At 37.0% G+C, this 15,603-nt stretch overlaps 1 protein-coding gene and 1 pseudogene across 8 annotated transcripts in view; one reads left to right on the top strand and one right to left on the bottom strand.

Moving 5' to 3' along the window:
• The window catches only part of RBMS3 (RNA binding motif single stranded interacting protein 3), an 834,518-nt gene that overhangs the window by 575,471 nt on the left and 243,444 nt on the right, over nt 1–15,603 (bottom strand). For all 8 annotated transcript variants that reach the window (XM_056129462.1, XM_056129467.1, XM_056129468.1 and 5 more), the window contains exon 3: nt 1,731–1,789. In XM_056129462.1, coding sequence (XP_055985437.1) covers nt 1,731–1,789 — 59 coding nt within the window. The remainder of the gene's footprint in view (nt 1–1,730; nt 1,790–15,603) is intronic.
• Nucleotides 11,285–11,353, top strand: LOC130038008 (uncharacterized; annotated as a pseudogene).

Genomic DNA, 15,603 nt, shown 5'->3' with positions numbered 1-15,603 from the left:
GTGTGTGTATGAGTGTGTGTGTTTGTGTGAGAGAGGGAGAGATTGAGAGAGAGAGAGAGAGAGAGATACAGAGACAGACAGAGACAGAGAATGTGTGTATACTGCTTTCTTTCACCTTAAGGGCTAATATTCAGTTATATCTCTGAAAATCTGCATGGTGTCTCCCATTCCACTTTGCTCTCAATTATTTGTTGTTTTATCTTTGCCTCTTAAACTATTGATTTCAAATACACATTGTTTTCTTTATACCTGTATTTTCTACCCTTTTTAAATTTGATTTCATTCACTTGTTTCAAACTAAGTTTTTTGAAATAGGATCATTAAAAAAACAAAAACCCTAATATCTCCATGAAAAATACAGTTCAAGATATCCAGAATAACTTTATTACATCTTCCAAAGCTTATTCTTCCTTCTACCAAATGATCTTACCTCTATATTCTTCTATCCCTTTTTTGGTGAGCCTGTTATATTACATTTTGAAATTCTTTCCCCTAAATACTAACCTGTCTAGAGTTCATCCATCCTGCCTTGCTTTAAAACTTTACTTTCTGTTGAAAGGGGCATCTCGACATTTTTTTATAATATTTTGTGGATACTGTTGTTATAATTATCTGATTACACTTGAATACATTATTTTGATACATGGATACTAATAAGTCATAAAAATTAGTTTCCTGGATATTTGGCGGGGGGAACACTCAGTCTTTCTTGTCCTTTACAGTTTCCTTTTAAAATTTTATTTGAACAATTACATGCCAAGGAAAATTTTGTTATTCTTTGTCTTAAAATATTTAAGTTTTTAGAACATGTGTGAGTTTATAGGAGACATGAGTGTTTTTCTTCTTTAAATTGCTGAAATAAAAATGATGACTATTACCCAAATAGATCAGGATATGTTTGGATTATATGAGTGTCACACCTAAAAATTGTACTCATTTAATTGCTTATGAAATAGGGGCAGTATTTAGAATAGTCTTGACTTTACTATAATTCTTGGTTTCAGTATTGTAACAGAAACTGGATTAGAAGAACAACAAATAACATATGTTATAAGAAACATTCCAATTTTCCAGTAAGAACTAGTCATGCAAGAGAGACCATATAGATTTCACAAGTAATTTTATGCAATGCTTAAAAGACTACAAGATTTCCAGACACGAAGAAACATGAACTACAAGTACAGTCAAATGACTTCAGAAATATTTTAGGGGTGGGGAGGCGGGTGAAAGGAAGAAACTTTCATATGATAGCAACTTGAGATTCTGTGAGATGCTTATAGCAGAAGTTTCTACACAATGGGAACATTAGTAAAATCATTTCTAGTCAACCAGTGTTGCTAAAGCTTTAAAGAACAGAGAGATTAAAATGTGTTTTGCATGGGAAAGTTTTCCCCAGAGTTCCTTATTTTTATATAGGAAATCAATTTGCATCACTGATGATATCATTCAAATCAGACAACCCAAAGTTGTTAGGAGGTAATTTAGTTTTATGCTGAAGCAATTTGATACTTGTTCTGATTTGTGATTTTCATTTTGTTTGCTAATGAAAAAAATTAATGAGCAATGTTACTAGAAATACAACTCATCAAAGCCTAGGCATTATTAAAGAGGTTTGCCATATACTGTACACAGTGATCATTGTGCAGCTGGTGCCTGGACCTCTGCCATCAAGGAGCCTTCGATGTAACAACACAGAAAAGAACTCAGGATATAGAAGCACTTACACATACCTTTGCATTGATTTGTGTTTTTGTCAAGAATTGCCTTTGTAGATACAATTTTTCCATACCTGAGAGAGAAAGAGAAAAAAAGATCAATGTTACTATAGCCCAATGAAGATACTTAAAACATCTTAATGAACATTGGTACACACACAATTGAGCAGCAACAATCCAAGAAAACAAGCTCTGAACTCCCATTTCACACCTGGATGATCCCTTTTCACTGGTTCTTCTTTATAAACTCCAGAATGCGCTTCCCTATGTAATCACTGGGTTGAGGCTTCAAATATAAACCTGTCAGGCTGTCATAGGTGGCTGAAAGGGGATTGCATGTGATTGTGATCAAAGTAAATTGCACTCTGTGGATTCATGGGGAAAAAAAGAGAAAACCAACGCAGACATTGGCGCGAGATTGAACAGGGCTTGTATCCAGCTCTGGCACTTAGTGTTGAAACCCTGAGAAGTTTAACATAACTATTTCCAAGCCAACATTTTTTCATCTATAAAAATAAGAACTATAATACCTTTTAGAATGTGGGAGAGAGTTAAACTAAATGCTGATAGTATCTAACAGTCGTCTAAACATAAATAGGAAAAAATGCTGCTATTAAAACTGTATTACTGTATGATAATTCAGGATAAAGGCTGAGATTTGTATTTTCAAAAGTGGGCATCATAGTTAATAAGAGTTCGATAAATGCTCACTGTGAATCAATGAACCATACAGACTACCCAGTGGTATTTCATCTATAAAAAGTTGTATACTATAAATATCTATACATATTATAAAATACAAATTATTGTATTATATCTTATAGAAGACTTAGTCTGGTTTTGTTTTTGAAAAGATGGGGAATATGAGTAGTGGAACTTAACCTTTTTGAACCACATTTTCTGGACATATAAAATGATGAATTGGAAGGTCACTCAAAGATCCAGGCTTTCTTTAGGACTCTGAGGATGTTCCCAAACCAATATAATAACTAGTAGAATTTGTCATGCAAATTAAAGAACCAAGCTTATGAAAACATCTATTCATATTTGAGTCAAAGTCACAAAATATTTAGTGATTTTGAAAACAATATATTTTTTCCAGTGGTGTTCCTAAGCAAATAAAAATATATGGTATTGAATTGGGAGATAAGAGAATAGTTATATCAACTTCAGCACCTCATGGTCTCCAAAGTATTCCTAAATACAGCCCTAGAGATCCCAAAGAATTTCAGGGTATGACTTTGGAACCCTCTGTGTTCAAGTAGTTCAGCCCTGGTGTCCCAAGCACCGCACAGAGAAAACAGTACCAAATCTTCAGATCCTTGCATTGAATCACTGGCCATATTGTCTGAGCTCAAAATAGCACTGGGGTTCCCTAAAATGTCAGTCCTCGAAAATATGTAAATACTTATGTTGATATTAGAGATTCCATATCTTTATAGTTTCCTTGCCATCAATTGTGCATGTGTATATATGTGCAATCATCTTTCACATTATCAATTATTCTTTGGAGACTTGCCATAGTCTTCAAGTAAAATTCTGGTGTTTATAATGGCATATTACAGTAAATATCTCTGCTTCTTTTTATTTTTTAGCTATTAGAGCCTAAATGGACTGACCTCTAGAAATAGATGAAATTAATGTCATTTTGAAAGTGATTCCACCTATAGCCCTGAAAATAATTCTTAATGGAGCTGTGTTATTGATAGATCACAATAGGATGAGTAACATTTTACATATAATAACATGATGCTGTCTATGATAATTCCCATCAGGCACCTAAAAGTTCCTCCCTTGTTAATGTCAGAGATGGGGCTGATCTGTACAGAACTGAGCAGGTTTTGTCAATATCACACTGAAATGTCAGGTATTTGCATATTTGGTACCATGTTTGTTCCTGAACCCTTATAACTATATCCCAAACTTAACTAAATTAAAACGAGCTACGGCTGAAAGTGCCTGTTACTGTTACTCAGATACAGGAAGTCTGATATGAAAGACCAGAAACTTGACCAAGAAGGGGTTTGAATATAAATTTTGGTTTTTTTTCTACCAATGCCGGTGATGCTCAGGTATTACTCCTGGATCTATGTGCTTAGATTTCACTCCTGGTCATGTTCAGAGAGCCATATATGGTGCTTGAGATCCAAATTGGGATGACAACATGCAAGACAAACACCTTGCCTGCTGTATTAAGTCTCTGGCCTTGAATAAGGTATTTTTATGTTTGTAAGGAAAAGGTAAAGGTAAAGGCCCTCCCATTGATCGTCGATTTGCTCGAGCGGGCCCAGTAATGTCTCCATTGGAGACTTTGTTGTTACTGTGTTTGACATATTGAATACTCTCGGTAGCTTGCCGGGCTCTCCGAGAGGGGCGGAGGAATCGAACTCGGGTCGGCCATGTTGGCCGCTCACACTGTCTTCAAAACACAGAAGTACTCATGGGAAGGGGGGCAGTACTGGCTCGTCCTTCACGCCCTACTGAGGTCGCGAGTTGACCCCCACGAGCAGCTCTCCGGCACGGCCATGGCTCCAGAGGCAAAAGGACCTAGTCCAGAACCCAACAGCTTGCGGCAGAAAAGTGAACGGACCATGCATTAAACTACAGCACCATGACTCCCCAGGAGGGAAAGGCTGTTGCTCCCTTCCACCTTCTCCCCCTTCCCTCCCCCAGCAACAAGGTGGCCACCGCCTCAGAGCTTATTGGAAAACCAGGTATGAGCTGGTGGTGATGGGGTAACTGCAGTCTCATGGGAAAGGGGGGCAGTACTGGCCCCTCATTCACGCCCTACCGAGGTCACCTGTGACCCCCACGAACGGCTCTCTGTCACAGTCATAACACCAGACACACAGAAACCAATCTCATAATTATCTGTCCCTTTGCACGACATTATATGATTCTCATAACCAGCTATAGAAAACAAAGTATTTCACAATGCCTTTTCAGCATTTCTGATTGTTGGCGGGGGGGGGGGGGGGAATTCTAAACAATAATGGCACATTTTTTATCGAAATAATGAATGTAATTAATGTAGAGAAGAGTTAAGTAGAAATCATCTGCCTCACAGGCATTGGGAGGGGTCCGAGGGAGGTATATTGGGGTTCTTGGTGATGAAAAATGAGTACTGGTGAAGGGAAAGATATTTGATCATTGTATGACCAAGACTTAAACCTGAAAGCTTTGTAACTTTTCCCACAGTGATTCAATAAATAAATATAAGAAAGAAAAAAATAAATAAAACTATGAAAAAAAAGTAAGGTGAAGTGCATGCGCAATTCAATCAGCTAATCTGTGGGTGAATAAATAGCAGTATTCCTACATAAAGAAAAAAAACAGAGAAGCACAATCTATCATATCTAATTTAATCCATTTCCTTATCTTTCAGATACAATGGCAGGTTCCAGGGTACATAATATAAATGTCAGATGACTATAGCATGGCAGCAAACTGTCATGCTTGATATCTCAGTTCAGTCAGGGTTGATAAAGTTGTCTGAAGATTAAGTAAGTCTTATGTATTCTTTGCATGATTTATCACATATACTAATACATACATATGCTCATTTAAATTTTATTTTATTTATAATTATATGTATCTATATATACAATGCTCAAGCCACCCCAGTACTGTCTCCATTGGAGACTTTGTTGTTACTGTGTCTGGCATATCGAATCCATCACGGGGGGCTTGCCAGGCTCTGCCATGCGGGCGAGATACTCTCGGTAGCTTGCCGGGCTCTCCGAGAATATAAAATAAAACATATTATTAGTGAATTATGAACACGGCTGGAGCGATAGCACAGTGGGTAAGGTGTTTGCCTTGCATGCGGCCAACCAAGCTGACTGGAGTTTTATTCCTCCGCACCTCTTGGAGAGCCCAGCAAGCTACAGAGAGTTTCTAGCCCACAAGGCAAAGCCTGGCAAGCTCCCTATGATATATTCAGTATGCCAAAAACAGTAACAACAAGTCTCACAATGGCGACATTACTGGTGCCCGCTTGAGCAAATTGATGAACAATGGGAGGATAGTGCTACAGTGCTACAGTGCTACAGGGTGGAAGCAAGGCTTAAATAAGGTTTGCCTAAAGTACTAAGGTAAGTTTTGTATAGAGTAAGTGTTCATTAAATGTTAGATCTTTTCCAATTACAATCATGTTATATAAAAATGTCTTTAGTCCTTGCTATACACTGAACTAGATGAATGGAGCTAAAGATTCTGTTCCAAATGACAGATTAAAACATTACTAGTTAGACTGCCAAAATGTTCCACTAATTTGGCAGGGTAAGTTATTTTCCTCAAAGGATGATTTATATTTAAGGTTTACATTGTTATTGCATGAACTCTCTTCTCACTGTGTTTAGTCACACAAATATCCATTAGTTCAATGATTTTTGTTGTTCTATATTACTAACAAAATGTTTATTACCTCATGTATGATACTATACAAGTTCCTCTTTCAAAATTCCTCATCACATGTTTCTTTTTTTTTTTTTTTTTTTTTGGCAGGGGAGGCAGGAGATACTTCTGACTTCACTCAGGAACTCAGGAATTACTCCTGGCAGTGATGGGAGAACCAAATGAGATGCTGTGGATCGAACCTGGGTCTGCCCCATACAAGGCAAAAACCTTACCCACTCCACTATCACTTAGGCCACTATCACCACATGTTCTGTTCCAAATATGCACCTACAGACTCTTTCTAAGTTCTTTTTTACTCCTAGAGTTAAATTGCCAATAATGTATTCTCATGTCTGAATGGCACCTTTGTTGACTATGGTGAAAAACTACTTAAATTTAACTGAGCTAGATTTGGACTACCTATACAAAGCAATAATTACCAAATTATCTTAGACCAGAAAGCAAAAAGGGCCAGAGTTGTGTATAAACTCCGGGTGGCTAAGGAAGGCCCCAGCGACTTTTTTCCTTGCAGCCCAGGTTGGGTGGTCTTGGGCCGCTTCCCTGCTCCAGAAGATCAATGTTATGGGCAGATGGAGAAGGAAACAAGGTCCATGCTGGTAGATTGATTCCATTCTCCCCATATGCCTGTTTCAACCTCACTAAGCTGCCCATTCTAGTCTCACACTGCCCCTCATTCCCATCTATTTCTATCTTTCCCGCTCATCTCTCCATGCTCCATCTCGTAGCCTGGGCTCTCTCTTTCCACGTGCCTGTTCCTGTATTCTTCTTTTACGTTCTTCTCCCTCTGTCCCCCTTGCTAGTCTCTCCGCACTCCATCTTGCTTCCCTGCTCTCTCTCTCATCTCTCTCCAATTCTCTCATTTCTCTCCAACTCCCCAGCACTGGGGACAGACACCATACCCAGTCCAGTGGTAGCAAAATTAACATAAGAAATCCCTTCCTTTGCTCACAGGCAAAATACCACTTAAGGTGTTTTTCTCCTTTCCTCAGTCCAATAACTTAATTAACCTCTTAATTAACATCTTAATTCTACTTCTTAATATGAGTTATTTTGAATGGACACAGTAAGAGATAGATTGAGTTTGTAGGGTGGTGCTCCTGGGAACATCTCGCCACAGAATCAGACTACAGTGCTCAGACCAGAACAATCTTTCCTAACCCTAGCAGGGTCTGAATCTAGTCATTACTTTTTGGGTCATGACAGAATTTGTTCATGACCATGCTCTAACTTAAAGTATCGTGGCACTTTGGCCAGGCCCATTTCGATGTCAGGGAAGCACATAGCTCACAGCTTGCCCTGGGTCCATCCAGTCCCTCGACCCTGCTTTTGGGGTGCTAGAAAGTAAGGGCAACTGAGGCTTACGTCAAAATAACAGATATCCAGGAGGTAAATATCATTCAGAGTCAATTAACTCCAAGTTATGAAAGCATAGAATCAACTGTCTTCTTGTGTCCATTCGAAGGACATTGCTCTGAATTAACCATGCAAAGGACTTAAGATGAGAAAAACAATATTTACAAGTCAACAGAACACAAAGAAAGAGGTTACAAATAAACACAGAGGAATGGGAGCACTGTGATAGGAGTAACCCAATAACTGTAAGCTCCCTGTGACAAGGCAGAAAGAACAAACCAATGTTATACTACAGGCTAGGAATATGGCTCAAGCAGAACACATATCTTGCATGTATGAGGCCCTGAGTTATAGTCCCAACAATGTGAGACCCCACGCACCACCCAAGTGGTCCTTGTGGAATCTGGGAACCTTAGCTGACACTTGTTGCATACAAAGCATCATTAAATAGTATGCAAGTCATTAAATCAAAGAAAGAAAATTGTTTAACACACTTACAACCATCTCGCATGAGGCATATAAACCCTTAAGATAAAAAATTCTTTCTAATGGGTTTCTGAAGGTACTCCTGAAAATTTTATTTAGCTCTTTAAAAATTAAAATTTAACCTGTCATTTAAAGAGGAAATTAAAAATGAATTAGGGGAAAAGGAAATTAGGGGGAAAAAGAGGAAATTAGGAAAAAAGAGGAAATTAAAAATGACTATCTCGTAATCAATTATGTCTCACAATGGGAGTTTAACATAATGCACATGTAGTGTCTTGCTGTCTCAGTAGTATAGGGAACTCTTCTCTACATAAAATTGGTGTAAAAAATGGCTATGACTTTCATAGTTTCCCGAAAGTAAAAAACTTTCTTGTAAAACCCTTTGATGACTCTTTTAGAAAGATATTTTGAAAATATTCTATATCTTCCAAAAAGTATTATGAGAATTGAACCCAGGTCAGCTGCATGCAAGGTAAGTGCCCTACTGTACTATTGCTCCAGCCAGAATAAAAAATTTTGTGATTTCTCCATTCCTATTTACAATCTGGTTGAGATTTTCTAATAATCACAAATCAATGGACAAAACTGAGTACTTGGTTCACCCTCTAATCATACTAAATTAAAGGAATTGCATAGCACTCAGTTACAATAGTATGCATTAACAATAATTTCACAAAGCTACAGTATTTTAAATAATCAGAGAATGTACTGAATGGGCCAGTGGTTCAAGTTCATGTTCGAACCCTCATGATAACAAACAGCTACTTTCTGCATGGTTGGTGCTATATTCTCCATGCTCTGCAAAGCCAACAATCAATGTAGGTAAAGTTGACAATTCTTTTTCAAGTTTTTAAATGATCAGGAACACCAGAATTACCGATGTTTCATGCTAACCAAGAATAATATTAAATATCTCTTTCTGTTTTGTTTAATGTACTGAGAATGGATTTTGTACTGAAAGAAAAATATTTGAGGCAAAATACATTCCTAAAATAAATTCTCACACTATTTCTTAAGATTAGGATCATGATCTTAAATGTTTATAAAATTTATATTAGAACCATTCATGAGAAGAATAAAAATATGATTTAGAGACAAATAGGGGACCCAACTATTGAAGAGTATGTGGAAATAAAGACCTAAGCACAGGTCTCATATGTGTCCCCACTTCAAAATTTTTCAGTCAGATACATTTCACTTCTCTTTGTATTTATTTCCTACAGGTAAAAAAGACAAAACAGTACTTAGTCAGCTTCTCTTGAGGGTGTAACTTCGTGGAGGGAAAAATAAATTAAGTGGATACCTTTTATGCCATAATTCTCTCCAGGTGGGTCTTTGGTACCTTTGCTAGACAATGAGCAAAACTGCAAATACTGTATTGCAAGGACAACTATGTTCCAAATGATATTTTTGTTTTGTTCTTAATAGTACTCAGTAGTCCAGTAGCTATTCTATAATCATATACATACTATATTTTGAATTTTCATAATTGGGTTTTATAAATTTGTGTCATCTATAATCTTTAAAATACTTTAATCCTAGCATATAGACTCCATTTTACATCTAATTTTATAGAAAAAATTGTAAATTCTTTATGGCCTATATTCTTACTCATAAAAAGCATCTGCACTGAAATATATTTGTTGACACACTTGATTATTCCACATGTAAGTCTAATTTAAACTAATGGTATCTTATATTTTGCAAAACTAAAGGGAAAATAGAGCTATTTTGGATCTACTTTTCATGAATTATTAAGACATCAAATTGATAGAATTTTTCTATAAAGAATTTATTTTTAAATCATTTTGCTGAATCACCCACTGTATATAGTAATTCAAAAAATATAGACATAGCCTCAAAATAGAGTCGTCACAGTCAATTAAATCCTAGCTAACTCATTTTTCAAATGCCTCTACATTGAGAGCAAAGTAGAAAAAGTTATCACATTTATTTAATAGATGAAACATTATCCTTTTAGCAAATGTGGTCATTTGCTTACTTTAATATATCTTATGTATTATTTTGGCATTTGAAGATACTAATAGGTCTATTATTTTAAAGAACCAATGGAATGTGCTGGGGCTATTCCTTTGATGGATGAGCAGTGGTCAGATTTACTCTACAAGAGATGTCTCCAGTCCATTAATATTCTAAAACTGCTCAGGTCAAGTGACACACTGCTTCTCAAATCAGGCAGTGCTGGACCAGGTTTACCCGCCCGTACCAGGTGCTGCAGGCCCTCCAGGTTCACACCTAACCATGCTCGGAGTATCATGTAATGCTGGGGATTGAAGATCTAGTATTGTTGTGGACTGTAAGCATGGTCTTCAAGTCTTTAAGCTATATAGGCAGCCCCCTAAGACTTCTTATCCAAGTCTTGATGGGCCTTGGGAAAAGGTTCAGAAGTGAGAATTTACAAAATTTGCGTATGATTTTATAAAGAAATAGTCAATTCTTTATCTCATATATCATATACTTGTAAATGACATCTTCACTGAAATATATTTGTTCACACTTGTTTATTCGACATACATGTCTACTTTAAACTAATGGTATCTTATATTTTATGAAGATAAATAGAAAATAATTATCTCTTCAATATAATCTTCATTCAAAATAACTTTGCAACCAGTCCTCCATGCCTTTATGTAATTCTTGTGTCACCCATTTTCTGTTAGTCCAAGAAAATATTATAGGATCTTTCAGAGAGGGCAGCTAATAATCTAGAATATGATTCTGATAGCTTGGCCATTCTTTATGTTCCCCCAAAGAATCAAATTTTTACATTCTAGTGTCATGCCACGTAATTTTCACAAGTTTATGGCATAAATCCAAATGCTGTCTATTTACTGTAAAATTTGTACATAGCACATTACAAGAAGAAAGCACACTACAAAGAAAAAAGTAAGAGTCTCAAGGTAGAATTAAAGAAAATATTGAGAAAGAGTGTCTTTATAAAAGGCAGTATTTTGACAATCAAATCTAATTGTTATGCTTTTTAAGGATTTAGAAAAACAACTCTAAAAATGTTTCAATTTTAAGTAAGTATCTTAGTGCTGTTTATTGCAGCTTTTATGACAAAATTAGGTACACCTATTTTATTATTAGGGCTTCCAATACAATATGACCAACTTAAGGCAATGGTTCTTAAACCTTAAAGTACAGTATAATCTCTTGATGGGCTTGTTAAAACACAAATAGATTAGCTACATCCCCAGAAAAACTGACTCAGTCAGATGTGGGCATGGAAAATTTGTATTGCTAACAAGATCCCAAGTAATTCACGGTAATTTAAAAGCAATATCCAAATCACTTCTCGGCCTTTTGGCTAAGATCAAGTGTAGTATCCAAATAAAAAAATAAAAAAAAAAACACTTATGATTTGCTATTTGCAAGTTTTCAGAATAAGATACATAGACATGGAGAGTTTCTTTTAGGATTTCAAACATTTGCTTTCAAAGATATCCCATGTTAAAAAAGGAGACCTACAATTTATTTTAGAATTTTTTCCTAAAAATACCTTTCATTTAGTCAGTTTAATGACAACTTACAATATAAAGTTGTTTTGTTTTATCAGGTTTCAGAAAGAATCCAAAAAAAAAACCACATCACATCAGGTATCTCTATGTATCTGTCCTCCTTCATTTAATACTAGTAGCACTGTAGCACTGTCCTCCAGTTGTTCATTGATTTGCTCAAGCAGGCACCAGTAACGCCTCCATTGTGAGACTTGTTGTCACTGTTTTTGGCATATCGAATACACCATGAGGAGCTTGCCAGGCTCTGCCATGCGAGCAGGATACTCTTGGTAGCTTCCCAGGCTCTCCGACAGGGATGGAGGAATCGAACCCAGGTCGGCTGCGTGCAAGGCAAACGGCCTCCCTGCTGTGCTATCGCTACAGCCCAATTTGACCACAGCAGGTCAAAAACCAAGAGACAGGGGCCAGAGCAATAGCACAGCGGGGAGGGTGTTTGCCTTGCAAGTGGCCGACGGAAGTTCGATCCCCGGCATCCCATATGGTCCCCTGAGCATTGCAAGGTGTGACTGAAAAATAAAAATAAATAAACAAATATTTAAAAAACAAAACAAACAAACAAATCAAGAAGAACTGGTCAAAGAGAATCATAAAAGCAAAAAGATTCTGCCTCATATTCTTTTGTTTTAAAATTCACAGTTGTAACAGGAGATTTGAAAGAGCTGTCTGTGGGCCTGTCTAACTTCCTACTTCATTTCTGTCTAAACTTACTCTTAACCAAGCAGTTTGCCTCATCAAAGGGAGTTCAAGGTCAGAACATACATATTTCTGGTGAGAACTATGAGCCAGCATTTCCCACTTGGAAGGAAATGATACTAGTAGTTAATTAATTGTTTGAATGAATTAGAGTATAGTGTTAGTATAGTGAGAACAGTGTCAGGTAGGTTATAATTAGTAATGGGTTAGTGTCTCTCCTGATTCTTTAAATAAAAATAAATGCAAATCTTCAAACAGTGTTAGAACTAATATATCACTGGTTCTTAGAGTTAGAAACTCTTATTTATATTCTATATATGTACGTTACATATTAAAGTCTGCCATCTTAGCAAAAACTTGTTTTTATAAGGGGGAGTTCACAAAAACACAGTTTAAAATCACATACTTTGGGGCTTTTTTTGTAGTAGACTACGTATATTTCAATATATGTAGCATCCTTTTACATCTGCTCTGTTAATGTAGAAAGATAGTGGACTGCAGAATTGATTTACAAAGACTTGAATATAAACTCTGCTACCCATATGACTTGGAACTACTTAACCCTTGAAGCCTAAGTTTCTTGATCACTATAATAGTGTAATCAGTGTAATGCTGTAATCAATGAAACCTCCCTAAGAAGCATATAACTTTGCAATCATATAGTTTCTCATTTGTAATATAAGCCAGATCAAAAGTTCTTTAACTCGGTTTCCTAGCAAGGCTTAATTATTTGCTCAGCTCATTCTCCAGATCAACTACTTCAGTGCTTCCTTCATTTCTCATGTTTCTGCCTCTAACTTCCAACAGTTATGCCTGCTCCAGTTCAATGCCTCAGGCCCACCCATTCTCTATTTTCCTCTTTCCTGGCCATCAGTTAAGTTGTACTTGATCAACAGTATCTTGACCTCAGAATTCTTGATTCTTACTGATGTCAACTCATGGTTTATTCATGCCTGGTTGATTGTTAACCAAACTCCATCCCAAGAATCATTTATCTTAAAGAGGCAAATCCTGTGCTGTCTAAAATTCTTCTTTAACTGGCCTTGAGATTTTGGAGATTTTTTTATATGTCTCTATTTTTTTTCATTTTAATGAATCATCATGAGACACAGTTATAGACTTGCCAATTTTCATGATTACATTTAAATCAAAAGTTGTTTGAGTATCTATCCCTCCACCAGTGCCCATTCTCCACCACCAGTGTTCTCAGTGTCCCTCGCACTACCCCCACCCCTCCCCACCCCCTGCCTCTGTGGCAGTATGTCTTTATTTTTTGTTGTTGCCTATGGCTAATTCTTGGCTTTGTGCTGAAGGAGCACCCCTGGAAATCTTGGAGGACCATGTGGGGTGGTGAGGATTCAATGTGGGTCAGTCACCTTACTCCCTACACTCCATCTCTAGCCCCTTAATATTTCTTTTATCAATGCAAAGTTATCCTGCCAAAAAGTCCTGCATCTTCCTTTTAAAACTTTTCCAATAGGAGCTGGATCAATAGTATATAAAGTATAGTACTTGCCTTGCATTTTACTATCCAGCTTTGATTCACATCACCATATGCCCCCCAAGCATAGCAGTACAGAGACAGGAGAAGACTTGAGCAGCATTGGGTGTATCCCCTAAATAAAACAATAATAAAATCTCTCTGGTACCCTAAATTTATTTTGCTTTGTAGAAACTTTTATAACATTTCTATGGGTCAATCGTATGTAAGATCTCAATAATATCTGAGATTATTCACCACAGCACCCCCAATGGATAGATACTAACACCAACTGCATTTTACAGATGAGATAGCTAAGAGATAATCTAAGTAACTTTGCTGTTTCATAAGCCTAGAGAGCAACAAAAGCAGGATCAAGTCCCAACACCCTACCTTGAGAGAACATTCTCTGGTAACATTTCAATCAGCTGCCTTTCAGCTCTCACACTTCTTTCCTTAAAATAAGAAAGTCAGGGACAAAGATGATGACCCAGTGGCTTTAAATTCTCCAAGGTAAGCTTGAGAGCAAATTAAATGCCATGAATGTGAGAGTCTCACTGTCTGATCTCTAGTAGGGAAGCAGGTGAAAGTACTTTTTTTTTCTTTCCTTCCCTCCAAGTCCTCTCATCCCAGTCACATCTGCTCTTGTTTTCCTATGTCACACTTATTTTTCCTTCCCCCCAGTTCTAAGGAAACTTCTCCTTTACTTACCCTTAAATTTACATAGAGATCATTTCCCAAATATCTCTGGATTTCTCTCTTTTTCTTCACTGTCAGATTTCTTGAATGATCTATTCATGCTACTTTGTTAGCAGCATTTTCCAATTTGTACTTAAATTTAAAATACAGGTCTCTGTCTATTAGAACAGAACCTTGACAATGTTACTTCTTAAGAGGCAAATTAGTCTTAAGTAAGTCTATAAGTAGAATTATCATTGAAAAATTCTTTCTTGTAATCTTGTGCTTACACTGACCTGGTTCCTGTCTCAATCCTTACACACATTTTCCTTTATCTTTATTACATACTACCCCTTTCTCCTGCAAATTCTTAAAAGTGAATGTTTCTCAAATGTAATCTTTACCCATTAAACTAGTAATTAGACTATGGTGGCTCCTATGCATCTAGGAGTCATCTGTGATCACAAATCAAGAAGAAAGCCTTGAATACTACCAGGTGTCATTCAAAAACCAGCAAGAAAAAGAAAATTGCTGGCATTTCTCAAACACAGGATGCAACAGAATCATCTTAATGGCTTTTTGTAACTCTGGGATCCCAAGTTGTGGGTTTTATATTTCTGTAATCTGAGGTCAGGAACAAGAGTCTTATTAGGTTTGCTTTGGGGGGACCACACCTGGTGATGCTCCACGCTTACTCCTATCTCTGTTCAGAGATCAGTCCTGGTGGTGCTGGGGAAACCATAAGGGATGCTCCCAGATTGTCAAGGTGCAAGACAATTGCCCCACCTACCGTGCTATTGTGATTCTTCACAGCGGTACTGCAAGATAAAACCTGCATTGCTGGGAGCAAAAACTGACCACCAGACTAGAGTGTGGGCTTCAAATACAAAACAGAAGAAAGGTCACAGAACATTTATTCCAACTTTAGACAAATTGCTAAACAATCCTGACACAGAATTTTTTAAACTTAAAAAAATTAAGTGGCGCAGTATAGCACAGTGGTAGGGCATTTGCCTTGCACGCAGCAGCCCGGATGAGCTGGCTTTGATTCCTCTGCCCCTCTCGGAGAGCCTGGCAAGCTACCGAGAGTACTCAATATGCCAAACACAGTAACAAGAAGTCTCACAATGGAGACGTTACTGGGCCCGCTCAAGCAAATCGATGAACAATGGGAGGACAATGATTTATTTTTTAAAAAATTAAGTAACAATAGATTCATTCCTCTGAAGAATTTAAA

This window comes from Sorex fumeus, unplaced genomic scaffold (genome assembly GCF_029834395.1).
Source record: "Sorex fumeus unplaced genomic scaffold, SorFum_2.1 ptg000072l, whole genome shotgun sequence".
NCBI lineage: Eukaryota > Metazoa > Chordata > Mammalia > Eulipotyphla > Soricidae > Sorex > Sorex fumeus.
Note: the sequence above shows the minus strand (reverse complement) of the source record. Positions and strands in the feature narration are given on the sequence as shown.